Genomic DNA, 24,052 nt, shown 5'->3' on the forward strand with positions numbered 1-24,052 from the left:
TGTGTGTGTGTGTGTGTTTCTAAATCTAATTTCCCAGTTTGCCTCTCCTAGGATACATCTACAAAGCAAAATCAGACTCGTGGCAGTGAGTCTCAGAGCCTGGGTCAACGGACTCAGGCTCACAGGGCTCATGCTGGGGGGCAAAACAAAGCAGTGTAGATGTTCCGGCTCGGGTTGCAGCCTGGACTCTGAAACCTGGCGAGGGAGAGGGTCCTGGAGCCTGGGCTCCAGCCCGAGCCCAAACGTGTACAAGACTATTTTCAGCCTCGCAGCTCGAGGCCAGCGAGCTCAAGTCAGTTGACCTGTGCGCTGGGACTCAGCACCGTAAGGTTTTGGGGTTTTTTTGCTGTGTAGATGTATCCATCGTTGACAGGGAACCCTCTGTTACCAAGGCCAGGAAATAGTGACGCTGCCTGGGAGATGCAGACCAGCCACTCCATCCCCACCATGCTTGGCGTCCTCACTGCTGTATGTGACCCTTGGTTAGCATGGTGCAACTGTTTGACACAGTGAAGGACAAGCATGTGCCCCACCCAGTCCCATAACATTTACACATACCCACACCATTTTCCCTTGCGGGTGCCAGATCTACCCCTTCATCTACCCCCCTTTTACGCTAGTATGACTAAGCTCCTACTAGCTATAAAATGCTTGTGGTTGAAATCTTCAGTTGGTGCTCACTTTTACAGGATTAGGGCCCACCCTGACGTCCACTGAAGTCAGTGGAAAGACCAAATCCCATGGACTTCAACGGATACTGATCAGCCCCTTCAGGTATATTATTAAAATGTGTTGGGTAAAACATTTTTACTAATGCATTTTAAAACTCTGGTGTAGACAGGACACGCTGTATTTTAACACAGATTGTTTGGGAGTTACCTTAACCAGCTAACCCATGTTAAAATACAGCTTGCCCTGTCTACACCCTTTGTCCTAGTCTAGACAAGCCCAGCAAAGGGTTACCACACAAGAGTGAACAAGCAGCAGGGCACTGAGTTCCCTGATGCTGTGTCTATACTGCAGCTGGAGGTGCGATTCCCAGCACAGGGTCACAGACTTGCATTAGTTCAGCTCAAGCTAGCACATTAAAATAGCAGGGTGGCTGTTGTGATGGCTCAGGCTACCAACCCAAGCTCAGACCCAGGGAGCGGGGGGATGGCTAGCTGGAGCGGTTGCCAGTGCCACAATATCCATGCTGCTAATTTTTAGGACAGTAGCTCCAGTCTGTCTACCCAGCTGGGAATCACACCACCTGGCTGCAGTGTAGACACACCCTCAGGAGATAAAGGGACCATTTTACTCCCATTTCTTGCTCCTGCGCAGACCTGTGCTCCATGCAGAAACAAAGGGCTTGAACCTGTGAGGTACTGAGTGCCCATCCTCAGCTCCCACAGATTTCAATGGGTCAGCACTTCACACCATGGAGCCTAAACCAAGCCACTGAAGACAACTCAATTGGTAGGTTTGGATCATTTAAACAATTTTCACTTCAGCAAATGTTTTGGCTCATAGAGATTGGTTTCAGTCATTCTGAAGGGCCGGGTTTTATTATTTTAAAAGCACCATTTTGAAAGACATATCACAGTTTTGTTACCAGTTCAGCACAGATCTGCTTTTAACTTGTCAAGAGATATGTCACTGCTACTGCCTAGCGAGCTTGTCTGGTAGACCCTGTATTTGTGATAACCAACATACAGTCATTTGCCCCTCCGTGGATGATCATTACAACCAGTCCTTTCTTGATTCCGGCTGTTTGGATACCCCCGCGAATTTATCCCAGCACTAGGAAGTTTACACTGAACATCTGTTTAGGACAGAAAAGCAGGCTGCATGTAGTATTAAATCAACTGCATGGGCATCCCAGCCCCAAATAACACCTCTAATCTTGTGCATTCAGGAGAAGAAGGGAAACTCATTCAGAGTTCCACACTCTAGTGGGGCATTTTAATGTTCTCAGACCTGCTTCCTTTCTTCTTTGTCCCTGTTTGTGAGGGCTCCTGCTCAGCTGAAGAAAAGTGAAGTGCAATGGCCTTGTGTTACAGTGCATATTTCTCCCCATGGTTAAGGGAAAATCATGAAACTCATGAGCATATTGGGGGAGGAGGAAGAGAAGGGGACTTGAATTCGATCTGCACAGAACTCTACTGTAATCTGTTCACTCTGCTTAGTCCTTTTACACTTTGTTTAGCTGCTAGCCAACAGTACACTGCTAGGCAGCACAGATGTGCCGAAGCGCCCAGATACAGAAGCACAGACATGAGCCTAAAAGAGTATTAATAGCTCATTAAGTTAACCCACGCACCTAAGCAGTGGGTATGCCCACTCATATCCACGGACTGTCCTGCACTCAAACTGTCCTGCTCTTTGTATTGCCAGGTTTATGTTCTGCTAATCTTTTATTTTAAATTTTTTATCACGCTACAGTGAAAATGGTAACCCCTCTATGATTGTTTAGGCTAATCACATGTGCTGGACATTCTTGCACAATAGCCTAGAGTAGGCTCCATAGGCCTTGTTCTGTATCAAATCAAAGAGAGCGGTACACTTTGAAATCTGGGATCTGCTGACACCCAGAGTTCAGAACATTGCTGACCTGTGCACACGGGCTGCGCAATCACCTGGCAACCCCCTTAGGTTTTGTTCCCGGCCCGAGGGATCTAGCTTTTCACACGCCCTGAAAGCTGCAGTGGTTACACTAAAATAGAGTGGGAGAGACTGGGAACACCACATCGCTGTGCAACAGTGCCTCACCGCACAGAGCGTGCCAGCTCTTCCCAGGGACAGAGAGCAGCTGCTTTTCCAGCCCTTCCCTCTCTCTCACAGATGGACAGAGCAGGTACTGCTGTGCAGTGGAGTTTGCTATGTGGAAGTTTTGTGAGATCGACACGTCGATGTTTTAACCACCACCTGACTCTTCCACCGTTGGCTGCAGTTCAGCTCGGTTTGCACAGATTAAAAAGCAAAAAACAAGGATGGGGGGACATCCTGTTTTCTTTTTTTAACGTAACTATCAGAGTTTAAAACTATACAAGCCCACTCACTATGGGTTTCCAAACAACTCGTCAAGTTCTTGCATCCACTCATCACCTGGTCCACCTTTAATGATGGAGTCAACAAGGTCTGCACCCTCTGCTATACTTGAAAAGGAACCTCCAGCTCCTTCATTACTGTAATTGTAAGATATGTCCTGAGTGGGATTCCTCTCATAGGCCTGACCTTGGTTGCTCTGAGCAAAATTCCCACCTGGCATTTGTTGTGCAGGAGGCTGACTGAAACCAGGCATAGGGGGAACCCCCTGACTTATGGCAGGCATAACCATTGTCCTTGCTTGGCTGGTTCCTTGCTGTGCAGGGAGCTGTTGCAGCATTTGTCTTCCCACTGCTGGATTTAGGGCTCTGACTGTTCCACTCGTGTCCACGACTGACTGGTTAATCCCCTGTGGGAAATGTTGCTTGGGCAGCCTTGGTTGCCCAGACTGCACTGGATACACTGTGCCGTTGCTGAATGACCCCATTTCACTGCTAGTCCTTCCAGGGATACCTTGTACGCCTCGCTGCTGCCAGCTTTGTGCTCCTTGAGGGACAGTTGCCATCATGTTTTGAAGTCTAGGGGCTTGTGGCCTGGGCAGGACCTGGCCCACAGGTCCTTTCATCTGCTGATGTTGCTGGGGAATAGAGTTCACCAGGATACTTTGACCAAAACTACTGACAATTCCAACCCCTTGTCCAGACGCGGGCTGCCGTGGTCCCTGGCCTGCAGTATGTGCCAGGGTCATGCCACTTTGGTTTGGGTGCTGCAACATTTGGCTCATTCCTGTGCTCATATTGTACATTCCTGGTTGGCTGGTAGATGTGTTGCTGTAAGGAGTCATTCCCATCTCGGACTGACCAGCTGCTGTCGACATTGTGCCAGGGTTCGGGGACGGCCCCATTGCCATCATGCTCGCATTCTGGGCCATCATTCGGGAGGTCCTCATACTCTGAAGCGCTGCTTGGTTTCTCACTGCTGCTATATCCTGGGGAGAACCTACAGCAAGGAGGGGGGAAAACTGTAAGTATTAAATCATACATCTTTGCATACCAAAAAATTTGTAGGAGCCTTTCAGATTGTAGGAGCCTTTCAGATTGCTTTGCTTTTTGGGTGAATAAATTATTCTTTCATGCGAGAGTTAAAGGAGAGAGGAGAAGGTTACCCATCCCGGGGAGGAAAACTCTAGTCCTCCTGGTATTCACATGTCAGACAGAATGTGCTTTCCCACAACATTCTAGCTGTGACCTGAACGCCGACCTGCAAAGTCTCCTTTCCTTGAAGGTGAGAGGTGGTACCTCTCCAGTGCTACCCTGAACAGGAATTGCTGATCATGTTAGGTATTCAATCTGTGAAGTGGAAGACGGTTCAGCAGAGAATACTATCAATACAGGCCATTAGACTAATTTCCCTGAAGACCTAAAATAGGGCTGGAGAGGTTAAAAGCCAATGACTTACCCGCTAAGCAATTCTCATTTATGACCATTTTTGGAGATGTCCCCCCAGAGATCCAGGGGCTTTTGGTTCTCCGTTCATCTTTAAAATATCAAGGCAAACTGATTCTGTGCATGATCCAGCCTAAACCATCAGGAGCCTTCTTGATAATGTACTATACAAGCTCCTCTAGTAAAACTGTGAGGCTTCAAAGCAGCAGGTACACTGCAGAGCCGTTGGAGCAGCAGTGCTGAGGCAGAGCTGCCCTTCTATTAGGCAGTGACTGACGACAAAATGTTCAGAAGGCTCCTATGTCACTTAGGCGCTAAGTCCTATTTTAAAAATAATGTAGGGTGCTTTTGAAATTTATACCCTAAGTCTAGAAAAACTGTAAATTACATACCAATATATAACACTAAATCATCTCCTCACTGGGAAAAATGGGACCCAGGGACCTTTTTAAAAATTACACAGACAAAGGTCTTCATTTTTCTAGCACTGTATGCAGCTGCGCATACGCTATTCTTTTCAGACATGGGGCCCAATGCTGCTTCTATCAAAGTAAAAGACAAAACTCCTATTGGACTTCAATGGAAGCAGGATCAGGCCCATCAGAGTGCATGTGATGGTTAGAAATCTACTTTGTTGGACTGAATTTCAATGTAAATAACTGAACTTCAGCCAACCAGTTAAGACTCTCTTCTAGATATCTCCATTGTCTTTCAAAACTGAGCCATGAAAATGGAAATGTCAGACTCAGAAGGCCAATCAATTTTTTAATAGCTCAGGAGGCATAAATGAATGGATTTTCTATGTCATTGTTACTGATTAAGTCTACGGAAAGAAGAAAAATTGTTTTTTCTGGACATGTAGAGCAGAGAGAGTGTATTAGTGAATCAATATTATAAACACATTTTACTCCACCTTGGACCAATGATGGGAAGCCAGAAAATCCTAACCTTGTTAAATTCCACACCATGGCAAATAACTGCACCATGCTTGTGTCTTTCTGATGTGGGATTATCGATTTCTGGGAAGCCAATATGGCTCTGTATTTACTATCTTTATTTAAAAACAATTACAGGAATTCTGATTACGCCACAGGTTCATTGTGGTTTTGGGTCAATACCATACCGAACTAAAACAATCAAATACTCTGCAGATGAAGCTCGAACAGGATCACAGAATGAGGCAGACAATTATTCCCAGATCAAACATTATTAAATTTAAATTAAAAAAATCTGTAGTAAGAGACAAACTAAACAACAAAAGCAAGACATGATGTCCCTAACTCAGTCCTCGTCACCATGGCATACAGCACAGATGAGTGTCAGTCTGAAGGACACAGAACACTGTCCTGTTATGTAAGATGGATGGTTCTTCTTTGTGAGTATATAGAAAACGTGTGCTAGAGAAAGCACGTCACATATTATTGCACACATGGCTCAATGGGATGGCCCCATCTCCTTTGCCTGGTGCCTGGGATTGGGTGTGGAGTGACGTGCAAAATACAGGTAAGTGAAGTGTTTTGGAGAGTGAACAAAAAACCTATAAAAACCAGATAATCCAACAGCTTTTACTTAGCCTATGTTACTGACACAAAACAATTTTCTCAATGTTATACATTAGCGAGTCTCAGTTGTTTATGGTGTGGACCACCACCTCTCCCATTTATGACTGGGCAACCATCTCCCCACCCATTGGCAAGCCCATAACATTTTTATTGTGATATCTGCAAGTGCTTAAGGAGAAAAATAGTATTAGGAAAGTAGACAATGCATTCTTAGCTGTCTTTTAACTCATGTTAGCAGCTGGAAACAATCAGAAGAGTCAGCACCAGCCAGTCCCAGTCTGAGCAAGACTACAATCTGAGAACCACAGTTTTACCTGCATAAGATACAGGAGCTCAGATAATGTGGTAGTTTAGAGAGATAGGAATTTTAATATACTGGTGAAGTTCTGCTGTCAGCTACATCCATGCAACACCAGTAAAGTCCTTTGGATTGTGTGTATATAACCAGAGGGCAGAATTTGGCTAAATATTTCTATTTAAATTAGTTTATTCATGAAAACTAATCCCTTCATTGGTCAAGTTAGACTAATTCTTCTCTCTATTTTCTTCTAAACAATGGAGCTGGTGCAATATTTCAGAAGATTAATAAACATTTTGGGCAGGATTCTCAGCTGGTGGATACTGGTGAGCTCTGCGCAGGTCAATGGAGCTGTGCCAGTTTACAGCTGGAGAGGATGTGGTTCTTTGTTCACATGGCTATATGCTGGTATCAATGTACATAAGAACACAAGAACAGCCATACTGGGTCAGACCAATGGTCCATCTAGCCCGGTATCCTGTCTTCCAAGAGTGGCCGATGCCCGGTGCTTCAAAGGGAATGAACAGAACAGGGCAATCATCAAGTGACCCATCCCCTGTTGTCCAGTCCCAACATCTGGCAGTCAGAGGCTTAGGGACGCCCAGAGCTTGAGGTTGCATCCCTGACCATCTTGGCTAATAGCCACTGACGGACCTATCCTCCATGAACTTATCTAATTCTTTTTTTGAATCCAGTTATCTTTCTGGCTTTCACAACATCCCCTGACAATGAGATCCACAGGTTGACCATGCATTGTGTGAAGAAGTACTTTCTTTTGTTTGTTTTAAACCTGCCACTTATTCATCTCATTGCGTGACCCCTGGTTCTTGTGTTATGTGAAGGGGTAAATATCACGTCCTTATTCACTGTCTCTGCACTGTTCATGATTTTATAGATCTCTGTTGTATCCCCCCCCCCCCCCCCCCAGTCATCTCTTTTCCAAGCTGAACAGTCCCACTCTTTTTAATCTCTCCTCACATGGAAGCTGTTCCAAACCCCTCATCATTTTTGTTGCCCTTCTCTGTACCTTCTCCTATCTTTTTTGAGCTGGGTTGACCAGAGCTGCATGCAGTATTCAAGGTGTGGGTTTACCATGGATTTATATAGTGGCATTATATTTACTGTCTTATCCTTTTCCTAATGGGTTCCTAACATTCTGTTCGCTTTTTTGACTGTCGCTGCACACTGAGTGGATGTTTTCATAGTACTATCCACAATAATTCCAAGATCTCTTTCTTGAGTGGTAACAGTTAATTTAGACCCCAACATTTTGTATGTATAATTGGGATTATGTTTTCCAATATGCATTACTTTGCATTTATCAACAATGTAGTATGCATTCCTCCTTTACACATAGTCTGTCTATGTGTTCCTCACTTACAAATAGTCTTTTACTATTATTCCACACTATCACTAACAGATACTACAACGATCGTGCTTTAGTCCTTTATATATTTAGACTGCATCATTAAGGGAGCCATTAAACTGGATCTTCATATTTTAAAAGCTCAAAATTAGTTGTACCTAAAACAGGATATTTTCCCTAGGTTTTTCGACAACATACAAATGCCCTGAAAAAGTCCTTGAAGCTTCAGACTTGTAAGCTATCTCTCCTAGTATCTAAGATACTTAACTTTTTTCTATAGCTGCCATTTCTGGCATGACTAAATCCATTCCTTGTCTGAATTAAGATGACCTCTTCTGAAGGATAATCATTGAAAATCCCTTTCCAAAAAGGGAAGGAGATGGACTGAAACAAAGGTGGGGAGGAAGAAGAGAAGAACCAAGAGGGAGGGAGAGTCACTGATTGAAATAATTTATAATGGGGAGTGGGGAGAAAAGATAAAACTCTCAAAATCAAAGAGCCAAAGAGGCAGAACAGAGGTGAAAGAAAAAAGTGACTGGGAGAATTTTTAAGGGGCAGATTTTATTGGAGAGAGCTAAAAGCCACTCAGAAATACAACTCTCCATGTAAAATTGTACAACACCCTTCTGTGAAAGTGTGTTATATAAGTGTACATGTGAGCGTGCAGGAGGCAGAGAGAGAGAGGGATCTTTTCCCTCGATACCCCCCCTAGCCTCCCACCTACACAAATGAAATGAGTGCCCAGATGCCTGCTACAAAGGACAGCACCGATTTGCAGGGTGTGAAAAGCATTTATAACTTTTACCTGGGAACTGACCGGCTTGTTGCACTGGATACGAATTCCGCGGCTGCTGGAGATGGTGCCGAGGCAAATGGGGCTGCTGCTGCTGCTGCAAGTGCTGGAAGCGAACGACAGCAGGGGAGAAAAAGACGATTAGCGAAAGAATGACTGAATGTGACCGTTCTGAGACCGGCTGAAATGACACACAGCAGCTCAACTGCAGCACTTCCGCTAGCCGGCTGTTCTGGGTGTCAGCAGGCAAGCAAAGTGCGCCGCAGCCTCACGTGAAGAGTCCTACTGAGAGGAGGGTCCGAAATGAAACACTGGATCCCAAATCCCTTGAGCTCTGGCAATGTTCCCTTCCGGATCCAGACTTAGTGGCTGGCCTTGCTCTTTAGAATGAGAACACACACTCTGGATTCATAACAGCCCCAACTATGAGGACTGTTGGTTCCAGATCTGAACTTTGTGGCTCAGGCTCATCTCTATCCAAACAAAATGAGCTGCTGGGGCCCAATTCCCCTACTGTTTTCCCCCGCATCCGCCCCATTTTTTGGTTTTGTTTTGTTGTTTCCATTCGCTTGTTTTATTTACCACGTACAGTAGCACCACAGATGTGCTGATAACTCTTTCAGGACAAGTGAATCTGTCTGAGATAGCGAGTGATTGTGCAATGCCTGTGTGTCCCGATTTGTTGCACAGCTGTGTTGAGCAATCTCTCATATCTGCAGTATATGAATATTCTTCATTTATTTAAAGCACACTCAAATGCTGATTGTGAATATAAGTGGAAGCCAAATGATGTCTGGGTTTATATGTGCCTTCAAAAGTCTAGCGGGTGCTCTGCAAAGCAGCTATCATAAGACCCTGAGGTTATCTGGTTGCTTCATCAATGTACTGTAAACAGACTGCACGTATGTAAGCACCAGCTTACATATGTGCACAGATATGGCAAGAGAGGGAATGAAAACTGACCTCTTGTACCTTGATTCCTTGTCCCACAAATGTTCATTATAAACTTCCTGGTCACAATATATAGATTCCCCCAGCTCACAAAAAGAGCCTTAAGAAGAGCCCACTGCTGAATACAAAATGTGTAGGAATCACAGCACAACTTTGAAAAATGTATTAGCAAAACACAAAGGAAAAATTGCTCGATACAATTTCCAGTGCACCAGAAAAAGCCAGAAATCTAAGCGGACCATTGGCCCAAGGGGTTTTTAGTCATGTGTGATGCAGCTGATCGTATAGCTGCTGTTTCCCAGTACTTTTAGGGTCTGGTTCTCCACTGGCTTCCCCTTGGGTTGCGATGACCACCTGCGAAAGCGGGTGTAAAACACCACCATTCTCAGTGGGCAGCTTAACATGCATTTTGCACAGGCACAAGTGATGACACAAAGGGCAAGGCAAGTGAGAATCAGGCCCTAACACTGAATTCAATTTCAGCCTCTATTACTGGAATACAGAGGCACCATTTGCCAGGCTACTACAGAAGAGATGGAGTCAGGTGGTGTCTCCCTTACAAACTGAGGTCCTGATTCTGATCTCCTGCACAGCAGTGTAAATGGGGAGCAGCTCCAGGAATCAGTGGGAGTATACAGATGTGAAACTGGCTTGAGTTCAGATGCAGCGTTTGTGCTTTTCAAATTTACTTTTCCGTTCACTCCAGGCTGACAATTCAGTGTACACTAATTCTGTTCGTACCAGTTTTACACCAGCATACCTCCAATGACTTCAGAAGTGTAGCTCCAGATTTACACTGGTATGAAATCAAAGTCAAGGGCAAAGTATAAGCCAGGGGACAGGAAATTAGTTTGACCATGTGTTTACTACATCAATCACAGTTTGCGCATATGAACATAGATGAGGAAAGGCTGTGATGCTTCCATTGCCCCTGTTCTCATATGTGTGGGTATTGTACTGTCTGAAATACAGAAGAAGAGCTACAGTACCTGCTCTGCCAGGATCTGCTGCTGCTGCTGCTGCCTTTGCTCCCTTAGAAACTGTTGCTTCTGTTGCTCCATCACATGGAGCTGAGCCCTTTGCTCTATCAGCATCTGCTTCATGATGGCTGCTTGTGGCTGATTTCCCAGGAAACTGGGACCTCCTGGGTTTGCACCTGTGACCACGTTGCTGGAGCCTGGTGGGACAGAAGGCTGCATAGGGCCTGTGGTCCGAGAAAGTCCCACCGAATGCTGTTCCTGTACAAAAAAAGAGATACGGCTTTACTACTCGATGTACTCCACATACAAGGGGAAAGTATGGACCAGGAACAGTAAGTGGTGGACTCGCTTGTGAACCTAACACACCTCAGAAAAGGCAAGAGATCCCTGAAAACCCCCCACACCCAACTAACCAATTTCATATAGCACATTCCAAAGGGAACAGGTATTAGACTGAATTATACTTAGCACCCACATAAACTTATGTTGAAAGCACTGCACAGAAATTAATTATCAAGATCCTTACAGCTGCCTTGCTACAGAGGGGAGAATTTACTATTTCCATTTTACAGATGGGGAAAGTGAGGCAGAGAAGTGATTTGCCTATCACATGGTGAATCAACAGCAGTGCTGGGTTTAATAGGACTTCCAAAACTCCAGCTCTGAGCTCATCAGTATTGCCAGCAGCAAGCATTCAAAATACATGAATTGGGACTCGAAAAATAACGAGATTTTCTTTAAAATCATGAGAACAATAACAGTTTGGTTCTTTTTATTTTCCTTAAGGTTTCTGGGCCTTTAGGAGTCATATTTTCAAACTTTTTCTCTGCAATCATGAGGATAAGAAACTGTATTTAAAAAACAAACAAACAACAACAAAAAGGAAACTGAGATCCTCACATCATCATTTGACTCCAGGAACTGGAGCTTTAAGAAAATCACTAACTACTGTGAGATGCATTAAATCTTGAGAATTGACAACACTGATTCCTGTAGACCACAGCAGGGTTCAGGATTTAGCCACAAAATAGAATCATTTAAGGTTCATACCTCAATCACATTGTGAGAGCTTGGGGCTGAGGAGGAGAGGAAGCAGGAAACCATTGTGACAGGGGTACTTCTGCCTCAGATGACCCCATAGCTCCCCTCTGTCTCCAATCCAATGTGTTGTACAGTTGTGTTGGGGTAGGGACTAAAACGGGAGAGGCAGGCTGGATTTCAAGGTCATTCTGGCACCTATTCACTCTTAACCCATCATCCTGTCCCCTGTCCTCATTTCCCATGGAACTGCACACAATGTTCGCCAGAGCTGTGGCAGGGACTGGTAGGATCTTCCTTATCAGCTCTGTGAGCAGCATCTACCCAATTTTCCCAGGACGATCTTTTTGACTAGAAGATTTTGTTAGAGTGCCTTCCAGGAGGTCAGTGCCTAAGGGCTTGTCTACACTTACAGCGCTGCAGCGGCACAGCCGCATCAGTGGAGCTGCGTCGTTGTAGCCCTTAGTGAAGATGCTACCTACACTGACTGGAGAGCTTCTCCCATTGGGGTAGGTACTCCCCTCCCTGAGAGGCAGTAGCTATGTTGATGGGAGAAGCCCTCCCGTCAACATAGCTCTGACTACACCAGGAGTTCGGTCAGTAGAACTATGTTGCTCAGGGGTCTGGATTTTCCACACCCCTGAGCGACGCAATTATACTGACACAAGTTGGCAATGTAGACCATAGCTACTGCCAAGAACCACACAAAGGAAGAGAGGCGTGTTTCACAAACACTGCGTCCCTCAAAACTCACATCTGTTTTATGAAATCTTTAGAGGCTGTACATGCCTCTAACAAGGTCCAGTGCACCGCCCAAACCCCCACTGAAACCATGAGTCAGGGGCTTAAGTGCCCCTCAGGACCCTCTCCAGGGGGGTACAATACAACCCTCTCCATGGGGGTACAATGCCCAATTTATTAATCTGTATGTGTCCTGTTACTACAGGCTAGGGTGACCAGATGTCCCAATTTTATATTTGAGGCTTTTTCTTATATAGGCTCCTATTAACCCCCACCCCCTGTCCCGATTTTTCACACTTGCTATTTGGTCAGCCTACTACAGACGGACCCCATGGGATGGGAACGCCTGTTTCTGAAAATGGCCAGCGCTGCTGTTCTGTCTCTGCACCAGCAGATGGTGATATCCGCCTGATCCTCCACCATTCGGCCCAGCTTGGTGATTGCTGCCCTGTCTCTCCCGCCCCCCCCCGCCCCCCCCCCACACACTTGCAGATGGCTTAATCATGACTACTGTTCCTCCTCCTCCCCCCGCACACCCCCTCAGTACGTCTGGGATAATGCTGCTAACGTAGAGCTAGGCAGTCAAGTGTTACAGCGTAGGGCAGGTAGCCTGGCAACTGAGAGTATAATACTGAACAGATGGTGTTCGTACAGCATGATGGACATCACACACGACAGCCTGAGACAATCCAGGAATTCCCTGGTGATTTGAGGCCCTCTTTACACAAAATGAGCTCGCATCACCGTTGCCATGTATCTGTTGGGTTCCCCCCACCTCTCCCATTGACATCTAACCAGCAAACTGGCTCCCTATTATTCACTTTACCTACAGCCCAAAGGGCATGTTATTTGGTGATGGTGGAGGCAACATTCTGAGGTTCCAAATCAGGGTGCCCCGAACTAGACACTGAGGCGTAGCTATTCGGAACAAGGAGGAGGAGGAGGGAGCTTTCCAAATCTTTGTTTCAAATCAGGGCCCTGGCTTTCCCCAATGAAAATAATGTGAGGTGGGGGGGAGGGGAAGGGTGCATGAGAGAGAGAGAGAGAGAGATACAGTCTTATGGCACACCAGGGTGTATACCTCTTAATGTAAAGATTTTAAAGTACAATGGGTCATTTGTGGGACATTGTGATTCATGCCTGAATTATCTGTCCCAATACCCTTGGGTGTTATTTAGCCCTCTCGACAGCATGGATGTTTAAAGGAGCCCTTAAAGAAGACAGTAATAGATGGGAAACCTTACACCCCAAATCCCTCGCCCCACCCTGCTTTCCCAAACAAAGAAACAAACAACTCTTCCCCCTGGTGAGAGCTGCAGGCAGAACTGCAGTGCACCGGCTCAGACTCCAAATTCAGTGCGATACTGAGGGGACTCCTGACACTTCTTTTACAGAGCATGCTGCTATTTACTAATGAGCTCAGGAAGTGGAGACATACCCAGGCTGTCAAATTTTCAAACACCAAACAACGCATAATGTATGTCTGTGGCTGTGGTTGGGAAGGAAGCAGGGGAAGAAGGAGCAAAACTCTAGAAGAATTTTCAGAGGGAGAAGAGAAAAACAAAAGACAATAGTCTTTCTGCTACAAAATGTACCGAGACATAACAATAGGTATATAAGAAAATCAAACAGTGCTCTCTCTCCCACCCCGCATCCACTCCAAGTGAGGGTGCTGCTGAGTTTTATTCAATGACTAATGGGTTTATTCCATCTTTTCATATCTGACAATTTCCCTTGACACTCCCTCACTACCAGTGTCCCCTGCTAGCAGTGATTTATAGGTGAGGAAATAGGATTTCTAGGGCTGAGGTCAGAAGGACATCTGGCCTACAGGCAATGCCAGCTAGCACGGACTGAGGGCTTGTCTACACTTACAGCTGCAGTGGCCCAGCTGTGCTGCTGTAGAACTTAGTGACAACACTATCTACTCCGACTGGACAGCTTCTCCCATGGGTGGAGCTACTCCCCATCCCCGAGAACTATGTCAACGGGCGAAAAGCTCCGGTTGACAGAGGACTGTCTACACCAGGAGTTCAGTCAGGTACAACAGCATTGCTGAGTAGTTCGTAATTTGGACTACGGCTGAGAAAGATCTGGGACAAGCATTCAAGACTCTTCTAGGGCTGGCCTGTGGCTCCCTGCCCAATATGCATGCACCCTCCATCATGAAAACTACACCTACTTTAAGCCCTGCTTCGAGGGAGGGCATTGTCTACACGTGCCTAGAGCCAGCCCAGGCTCTCCAAATGGTGGCTGAATCCACACTGTCATGGGGATTTTTGTGCCTGTGAAAGCAGTGCCTACAAGAAGCATGCCACAGTAGTATTGCACAGCATCCCTGCTGGCTGTTATCATGTGCTCAATACTGACAGGATAGCCTGAGCTGTGCAGAACATAAAAGAAGTTTGGCTCCTGCCCTAAGGAGTTTAAAATCTAAAAGCCAGGCAAAAGAGTCCCACTGGAAACGCCACACCAGCTCCCAAGTCCTGTGGTGGTGGACATTAGGAGCAGGAGTCAGAGAATCCACTTTGAAGGCTGTAGTTTGGGAATGATTAGCGATAGCAGCAGACCCAGGCCAAGGAATGACCACCTGGGGAAAGACCAAACAAAAAGCAGTTTGAAATAAATGGAATGGGTATATGCTACGTATCAAGAACAGCACTGAGATAATAAGGCAACAAGCACATTATAGACAGGGAGATGCGGAAACAGAACCACATGATGGATATTATACTATGGATGTGATAATACTTTGAAAGCAGTCAGACATAGGTGCTGGAACTAGAGGTGGGGGGGGGTGCAGCACCCCCTGCGCTGAAGTGGTTTCCATTATATACATGAGTTGCAGTTTGGTTCAATGGCTTTCAGCACCCCCACTATACAAATTGTTCCAGCACCCCTGCAGTCAGATACAATTGTCAGGAGCAGACTATAAATACCTAGGCAGATACAGCAGATATAGATGATAGATAGACAGATTAGAAAGAGAGTCTGAGTAGGTGAGGAATATTAAAGTAGAAAATACACCAAGGATCATGGTAAGTTCTGAAAAAAACACAAACCTTTCTTATAAGCCATTTGCCACCTTGAACAGGGAAGATCCCCATTATCAACTTCGGCATTTTTACAAAGGTCACAAAATGAGACCATATAACCACTAGAGAAAAAAATCCAATATCTCCCTTTGAAACCTGCTCAGCTATTAGGAACCGAGCTTCATCTCAGAAAAGACAGGTTTTTAAAAAAAATTAATTTCTGCTTTTGGTTATAAAAGCTTCAGGATTCTCCCTCCTTCTCCTATGATCAAAAGAGATGGAGGATTTGCTGCTCACTTCCATCTATCTATTTATATGGCTCTCATCGTGTCAGTGTCTGAGCATCGCATAATCACTCAGACATTTTATCCTGGGAGGTAGGAGAAGTATCGTTCTCATTTTCAGATGGGAAACTGAGACACACAGTAGCTGAAGTGATTTGACCAAGGTCATATAGCAAGTCTGTGACTGAGCTAGGAATTGAACTCAGGTCTCCCAAGTCCCAGTACCCTAGCCTGTAGTCTACACCATCCTTCCTACCTTTTCGCTAGATTCTAACTCTATGAGCCTTGCTATAGTATCCAAGTCCTTTTCAACTCCATTACTGATCATTCTGCCATTTACTTCCCCATTCCTCAACACTTAATCTATGACCAAGAAGGGATGTGTGTGTGTGTGTGTGTATAAATGTACAAAGGAATGAATTCAGAGGTGGAGGAGGGATGAACACAGTTGGGCTTGACTTGGCCTGGCTTCCCTTAAGATAAAAACTCTGCAATATGAGTCCTTGGCTTGTCTTTCTTCAGTGTTGGAAAGTGCCTGGAACATAATGGGAACGATTATAATTAAATAAGTAAAAACAAAACACTCTCAATCTTTACTGGGGCCTAAGCTTTAGACCTAATCCTTCAACCATGTGCTTAACAGGAATGGGCCCAATGTTCCCTCACTAGAACCTCTTTAATTGTTCCACACAGCAGCTAGGTCACCTGGTTACTCATTGGCCTACACAATTTTTGGCTCCTCTGTGAAATACCTGAAGATAACCTTTAGATTCACTTACAAGATAAACACTTTGAGTTATGTCAGGGTCTGTGTGACTGAAAAAAGAGAGTAAAATGAGAATATGACCCCATCACCTCCTCCCCCGCAAAAGCCCAGTCTCTGACAGGGTTAAAATCAATGCTGGAGTGTAACATGGGAAAGTAGGATCAGCCCTTCTGCATGAAGGTCAGGTTTGCAAGGACTTTTTTGAGAAAACAACAAGAAAATACAATTTGTCCACATCTCTACTTTGCACAGATATTCCCTGAAGGGCTCTCTGCTGAAATGTAGCTCTTAGATATTTAGGTTGGGCTTTTTTTTTTTTTCTTTTTAATTGTATGTCCTGGTTTAAAAGTTTCCTCCACCTGCACTTTCCCCCCATCCCTTTCTCATGCTGTGTTTTAGAACTGGTTGAACACATTCAAACAGCAGTGTAACTGTCTGAGTTGTGTCACCTGCACAGTGGAGCAGAGCAGCTGCTACAGCTTCTGAGCAGCCTGTGTCACTAAAATACAGCACACTAATGATCTTTCAGTTGCTCTATGAATTGAGCCCTTTACCCACCCTATCTGCATGCTACCTCTTTCTTTCTTTGCTTGGGAAAAAAAATGTCAGCTGTCTCTAGCAAAGCTGATTGCAAAGGCTTTTTCCTACCCTCCTCCCCAACTCTCCCCCGCCCCCGCCCTCAGTTCTGATGAAGTCATCAAGCTAAAGATTTCATAACTGATGCACAGGACGATCTTGTGTTATACTGGGAGATGGGCCAAGTGCTTCCATTTATAGACAAAAGCACCGCCATGCTGCCAAATGGAGCCCTTTGCTGCAGACATTACAAGGAAAAAGAAAGGGGGGGGAAATCAGGAGCCAGAGGGCATGCTGTGAAGTGACATCACTAGGAGCTTCCTCCAACAATCCCCAGTGCACAGTTGCCTGCTGCGGCAGCAGCCTGAGACCAAACTAAACCTACTTCAAAAAGACAGTTACATAACTACTGTCCTAGCTCCCTTAAACACACACCACACATACTCCAGTAGGCCAAAATTAACTCTGGTGTACCTGCATGGACGTCACCCAATTCTGGAGCATAGAATCAAGTCGATTCCAGAATATTGCAAAAAGGTTTAAAATAAGTCATGCCAATGGACATGTGTGACCGGGGTCCTAGTGGGGGCCAACTATGGTCACCCAATTAGGGTGAACTGCAAAGAATAGGGCAGACAATCCCCAACAAGCTGGTGGATATTTCCAATACTTAGCTTTACCAAGCCAGCATAAAACAGCTTCTTTACTACCTTACTGGTTACTCAGAAGTCCAAACAACACAATTCCCTTAAAGTGATCCATCCAAATACGTAAGTCAAATATGATGATTTCTGAAAATCTTATTTCATCATATAAAAGAAAAAGTTCTACCAATCCCAAAGGATCGGACACATTACCTCCCAGGTTATCGAATATTCCACATTTTACCCAAATACATGCTACAGCCAATTCTTATTAACTAAACTAAAATTTATTAAAAAACAAAAGAGAGAGAGTATGGTTAAAAGATCAATATACATTCAGAGTAGCAGCCGTGTTAGTCTGTATCCGCAAAAAGAAAAGGAGAACTTGTGGCACCTTAGAGACTAACCAATTTATTTGAGCATAAGCTTTCGTAAGCTACAGCTCGGATGCATCCGATGAAGTGAGCTGTAGCTCACGAAAGCTTATGCTCAGATAAATTGGTTAGTCTCTAAGATGCCACAAGTACTCCTTTTCCTTTCGTGAATATACAGTCAGACATGAGTTCAATTCATTACATGCACACCAGCTTTGTTTTAAGCACAAATCTGAAAAACTTCTAGTATAGTTTGTTTAATTATTTATAGGTTCAAGAATTTAGATTTAAACTGAAGCTTCCTGTTGTATTGATATTTATTTACCAAGCAAAACCCAAATTAAGGCCAAACACCCCAAAGCTTCACTCCTGGAATATTTCATACTGCTTTCTCTCTCTTACAGCCAAAGGCCAAATTTTGTTCCCAAGATAATTACAAAGCACCCAGCGACTTCAGCAGGTACAGGATAGGGCTCCAGATCCGGAAAAAGGGAGCACAGGCCAGGTCAAAAGGCTTTGCACACAGGAAAATGGACTCCAGTGTCTGAGATGGGGAACCAAAACCTCAGCTACAACATTTTATTACCTGCCAGCCAGGTTGTCCACACCTCTACTGTTAGGTTCAGAGCAGAAGCAACAAGCCAGCTGGTTCTTATAGCAACGTTGGGCTGTACAGATTTGTGCTGTGCACTCATCTCCCGGCTCAGCCCCAACACATGCACTTTCCTTCCTCCACAGTAAACTACCTAATCTGGATAGGAACACAGAGCCCCCATCCCCATTGCTGCTGGGAGCTGGAGATGAGCTAGGGTATGTCTGCCATGCAGCTGGAGCCAGGAAGACAGACTTGCACTAACTTAACATGCTAGTCCCAGACCCTGAACCTGTTCCTGCCCCTCCAGGGCACGCTGCTCAGGGCAGGTGGAGGGTCTGGGGCTCCCCATAGCACCATGAGCTCCCTGGTCAGCTCTTACTACTGCCTGGCTTTAGCTTCTGGCCTGGCCCACCACCACCACCACCTGGAAGAGGTTCAGTGCCACAGGGAATCCAGGATAAATGCTGTCCTGGAGTCATTCAGCCTGGAATCGGGACTTGAACTCTCCATTTTGAGACTGTCTCAACCGTTTGGATGGGTGGTCACCCTAGTCGGGGCAGTACCCAAAGCATCAGTGTTCCTTTTGGTTCCCAAGGGACAGGTATTTTTTTAGAAAAGCACAGAGACAGATTTTCAAGGCTCAGCACCCACAAGTGGAGCCAGATTCTCAAAAGAGCTCAGCTCCCACTGAGGTACCTAAATTAGGGCCAGATTTTCAAAAGTGATCTGTAACTTGCAGCTTCCACATGCTACGTATAGCCACATTTTTACAAGAGCACAGCAGCCAATATGCAGAGCTCTGCTGAAAATCTAGTCACCTATTTTGGTGCCTAAGTGGGAGCTGAGCTCTACTGAAAATCTGGGCCTTAGCTAAGTCCGTAATAGGAGTTTACACTTGTTAAAAGTTAAGAACATTAAACATGGATGGCCTTACGAACAGGTTAAAGTAGAATGGAAAGATGCCTGTGTTTGTCTTAAGCTAGATCTCAAATCCTTTTTCTTTTCACTGTGTGATTTACATTATTCCTCCTACTGCATCATCAGTTTTTTCTGATCGGAACTAAAAGCAAGCCCAGGAAGAAAAGAACAAACACCTAATAACCCCACTGGGGCCTGGACTGAGGGTATCTATCAGAAGGTGTACAATGGGGATGACAACAGGTGCAACAAACCCTGCCCTGTGGATTCCTGGGCATGGACTAGATATTGAATATCCTGATTCTAGCCCACTGAAGTTAATGGAAGCAGCATTGGCCTCCATGAGCAAAAGGACTGTTCAAAACGACCACCCCTAATGAGGACCGTTATGCCCATCTTGGTCCACTCCAGCTAATGGAGGTGGCAGGAACAGAGGATCTTGTACTGTTTCAAAAGGTACGCATTCAAAAAAAAGTGTTTTAATACAGCCACATGTAAAATTATCCATCTAGGCACAAGGTACCCAGGCCATATCTACAGAATTGGGGACTGCATCCTGGAAAGCAGGGACCCTGAAACGGATGTAGGGGTTATAGTGGACAAGCAACCGAACATGAGCTCCCATTGCGACGCTGTGGCAATAAAGGACTAATGCAATCCTTGGATGTATAAACAGGAGAGTAATGAGTAGAAATAAGGATGTGATTTTACCTCTGTATACGGTATTGGTGAGACCAATACTGGAATACTGTGTACAGTTCTGGTGTCAACATTTAAAAAGAATGTTGAAAACTTGGAGACGGTGCAGAAAAGTGGCCTTATAGTGTGAGACTTAGAGAGCTCAATCTGTTTAGTTTATCAAAAAGAGAAGTGAGAGGTGACTTGATTACAGTGTATAAGTACCTTCACAGGGGAAATATATTGGGTACTAAAGAGCTCTTTAATCCAGCAGAGAAAGGCATAACAAGAACCAATGGCTGGAAGCTAAAGCCAGAAAAATCTACTCTGAAATAAGGCACTTTAAAAAAAAAAACAGTGAGGGTGATTAATCATTGGAACAAACTACCAAGGGAAGTGGTCGGTTCTCCATCTCTTGAGGTCTTCAAATTAAAACTGGCCCCTTCTGGCCTTAAACTCTATGAATCTATGGCCTGTCCTTCCCCAGCAGGCAATGGGCCTGCAACAGACATAATGCATCCTGGGACTCCCATTGGAGTAGTGAACTTCTGCAACCCATGTACCATGGGCCTGTGACTTTATAGCCACTATCTCTTCCCTCATGAGTATAGAGTGACTGTTCATCTCTCATGATGCACTGAAGTGATACACTGAAGCTGTACCTATTTAGGGGGGAAAGTCTCTATTTATTTTAAAGCAAAATATTAACATTTATACATTCTATCCCACTAAAAAGTCTATCCACTCCAATGTATTTCAATGCAGGCTAAAAGAATGTCCCTCTTTTCCCCTGAAAATAGCCCTATTAATTGCTTTGTAATGCTGGTGTCTATCATAGTGCAAGAACCTTAACCTACACCCCTTCTATAAATGGGGCAGCCCTAATAGGCAGGCCACTGTTAGTGGAGTGGTACTGTGTGAACTACAAATGCATTCATTTAAGACATTTTGTCTTTAATAAACCAACATACGGCATGAACGGATATGCTGCTTTACAACACTGAAATCACCAACAGGCTCAGCAAAGTGGATTGCTTCACCTATTTGTTCTGTCATCTAATCTAAGGGAGGAGCTACAAATCTCTCCTCCTCTGTCTCTCTCTCTCTGGGCCCCTGGTTGCCATGGTCTTTCTTATAGTATCTGAGGGAACAAGATCCCTCTGACGTTTGACACTGGACCTCTGCATGCAGCCAATTTGTTTTCCTTTCACCTCCCTTCCCCTGCATCTCTCCCCTCCACGTCTTTAATACAGTTTATTCTTTCTGTAGAACAAATAGCATTTGTCAGACTATTATTTCTGTGTATTTATTTATTTATTGAAGAGACTAATTTCTTTATTTCCTTTGACAAAGTATGCAACAAAGGGTTCTAAACGAGCGAGTATTTTCCTATCATCTAAGAGCTAAAGAGTGTCAGAAGTTCATCGCAAGGAATGCAAGGCCAAATTGGTTCCTAATTTTACCCTGTGGCCTGAAGAGTCAGAAGCACTCTCTTTGAATGCTATTCTTGTATGTTAGTGTTACAGCACTGACTTCTGCATCAAGGCAGCCTTTGGAATCTACAGATCTAAGCAGTTTGGAAATGCAATATTTTAAAGGAGCAGTACCCGGTTAAAAATCACATATTAAAATAGTTTCCTTGCCTATATTACTAGTATTATTTTTGATGATTAAAAGTAACAAAACAGTATCTTCATTAATGAAATTAGTCACTTTCACTTTTTTAGTTTTTGTCTCTGGTCAGTTTCACATTCTAGTTTTCAGGCACATGACTGGGTTGCATACACTGTAAAGGGGGTAGTTTAAAATTGCTGATTTGCATGGAATTAAAAAACTCTGTTGGTCTTTTTTTTTTTTAAATGAGCCAAATGTAATCTGTCTCTACAAATATGCCTTTTAAAAGTATGGAGAGGATTCAGAAAAGAAATGAGCAGTGAAACATTAAAATACACATTGATAATTTTTTGAGAGATGTGACTACTGGTTTGAGTACAACCCAGGTCAGTACTGACCTAAAGTGGTTACTACCTGGTATCTGTTCCGTTGTCTTGGTGAACTAAGCATGATGGTGTCAGTGGAGACGCAGTGAACCGGTCCACACCATTAAAAACACCTGTTTGGCAACCTTGCTGGCATTCACACAGAAAGTCCAAGGACTGAATAGGCATGGACACTGAGCTACCCTCTCATCCATAGATGTAGTCCTTCCCTACCAGTATTGAAGAACGATTGTAGGTCGTAAGGGGGAGCTTGTAATGCTTCTATCTGTGTGTCAGCTATTCTGTGAATCAGCCAAGTTCTTCCGTCTCCAGTGCTTTCAATCCCACAACTTGCACCAGCATTAGATTCATATGAACCATTGATTTTAAGCAAAAACAACGAGGAGTCCTTGTGGCACCTTAGAGACTAACAAATTTATTTGGGCATAAGCTTTCGTGGGCTAAAACCCACTTCATCAGATTATTTTAAAGGAATAAATTCAGTGGGGTTACACCAGAGTTTATCTGCTCCTCCCACATCTCCTGTTCTTGACCAGCACTTATTATCTATTACGGGAAGTGACTTTTAACCCTAGCCTGTGATACATAAGGGTTAAAGGAGTGATACTATTCTTGAGAAACAAATTCCAATTGTACAGCTTTTACACTTAGAACATACCGTGAATGCTATAATTATTGCAACATGCAGAAATTATTGTACGAAATGCCATCATGGCAGTATGTCACACAGTATGTCTAACCATCCAACAAAAGAAAGTAACGATCTTCAAGGAGGAAAAAAAAAAGAGAAGTTGCAGTTCAAAACTGGCAAAGCTCAAGACTTTCTCCAAACACAGCGCCTCTGTTTGGGATACTGTCTTTCAACGGTAGCTATGGACAAGGTCTTCAGATGGTGTAAGTCAGCGTAACTCCATTGACTTCAGTGGAACTACGCTTATTTACACCAGCTGAAGATTTGGCCGACCACTTCACATGTCCAAGACGTTAATAAGTAGGTCAGCACTCTGGAAGCAAGCTACAGAGCAAGTCAAACCCCCAGAGGAGTGTGGGGTACTAAGACGGGTGCCAGGCTGAGTTTCTCGTGTTGGAGTTTTAATGCCTGTCAATGTCACTTTCCAGGCTCAGGTGCAACTGGCCCATCCTCAAACTAGAAAGAGGGAGGATTGCGAAGAGCAGGGATCACCAGATCAGAGAGCTGAGAGCAAGAAGCTGGAAAGGCAAAAATGGAAAATGAAAGCAGGTGGACGGTTTAGACAGACACACAGGGCCAATGAAAAGTGGGATGGACAGAGAATGACACAGCAAAAGAAAGTTCTATAAAGAAAAGAAAAGCTTACAGAGTATACAAGAAACAATGCACCGCCTAGAAGATGCACAGTGCAAGGAAGGGCTACAAAGCCCTACTGGAGCTTTGCAGCAGCAATGCTATAGCTATGACAGACACTGTCATAGTATAGGTCCAGCCCTACAAAGAACTTATCACCTTCCACTTCCACTGCGTTCCCTGAGTGTTGAGGGCACGAGGCACTTTATGGGATCAGGCTCTAGAGTTAGGCTGAAATCTCTCATGGATGGTTGTGGCCCTTTTTCATATTGTGATAAGTGAAAACTTGGCACTAATGGTCAGTAAGGAGTGTGTTGTTTGCCAGGTCTGAAAGAATACTGGCTGAGAAATAAAAACATTGGCCCACAGGCTCCTTGTCCCGTGTGTGGAAGGCACTTACTTTAAATGTTTGCTAGAGGCTCCAATTGCAACACATTGTCCCTGTAGATGCAGAAGATCCACAGGAAATTTCCCAGGGCTAAGACTATGGATCTTCGGATAATCATAAGTAGTGGCTGCCTCATGCCTCCAAAGGCCCCTCTGGCACCTCTGTTGTGTTGCCATTGGCCCACCTTGACTGCTGCCTGATGTGAACCCAGTGATGGGATCAGAGTGCAGATGCCAAGTTACTAATGCTCAGAGCAGAGATACATTGCC

The 24,052-nt window shown here is 44.6% G+C and overlaps 1 protein-coding gene across 8 annotated transcripts in view; it reads right to left on the reverse strand.

The window, feature by feature from the left end:
* The window catches only part of MAML3 (mastermind like transcriptional coactivator 3), a 351,724-nt gene continuing 327,672 nt past the window's right edge, over positions 1-24,052 (reverse strand). For 7 of the 8 annotated variants that reach the window (XM_027825266.3, XM_037897234.1, XM_037897233.1 and 4 more), the window contains 3 exons: positions 10,432-10,680; positions 8,504-8,597; positions 1-4,026 (listed from right to left, as the gene is read on the reverse strand). In XM_027825266.3, the coding sequence (XP_027681067.2) occupies positions 3,041-4,026; positions 8,504-8,597; positions 10,432-10,680 (1,329 nt within the window). In that variant the 3' untranslated portion in view covers positions 1-3,040. The remainder of the gene's footprint in view (positions 4,027-8,503; positions 8,598-10,431; positions 10,681-24,052) is intronic. The other variant, XM_043545675.1, reaches the window with a different exon arrangement.

Source organism: Chelonia mydas, chromosome 4, assembly GCF_015237465.2.
Source record: "Chelonia mydas isolate rCheMyd1 chromosome 4, rCheMyd1.pri.v2, whole genome shotgun sequence".
NCBI lineage: Eukaryota > Metazoa > Chordata > Testudines > Cheloniidae > Chelonia > Chelonia mydas.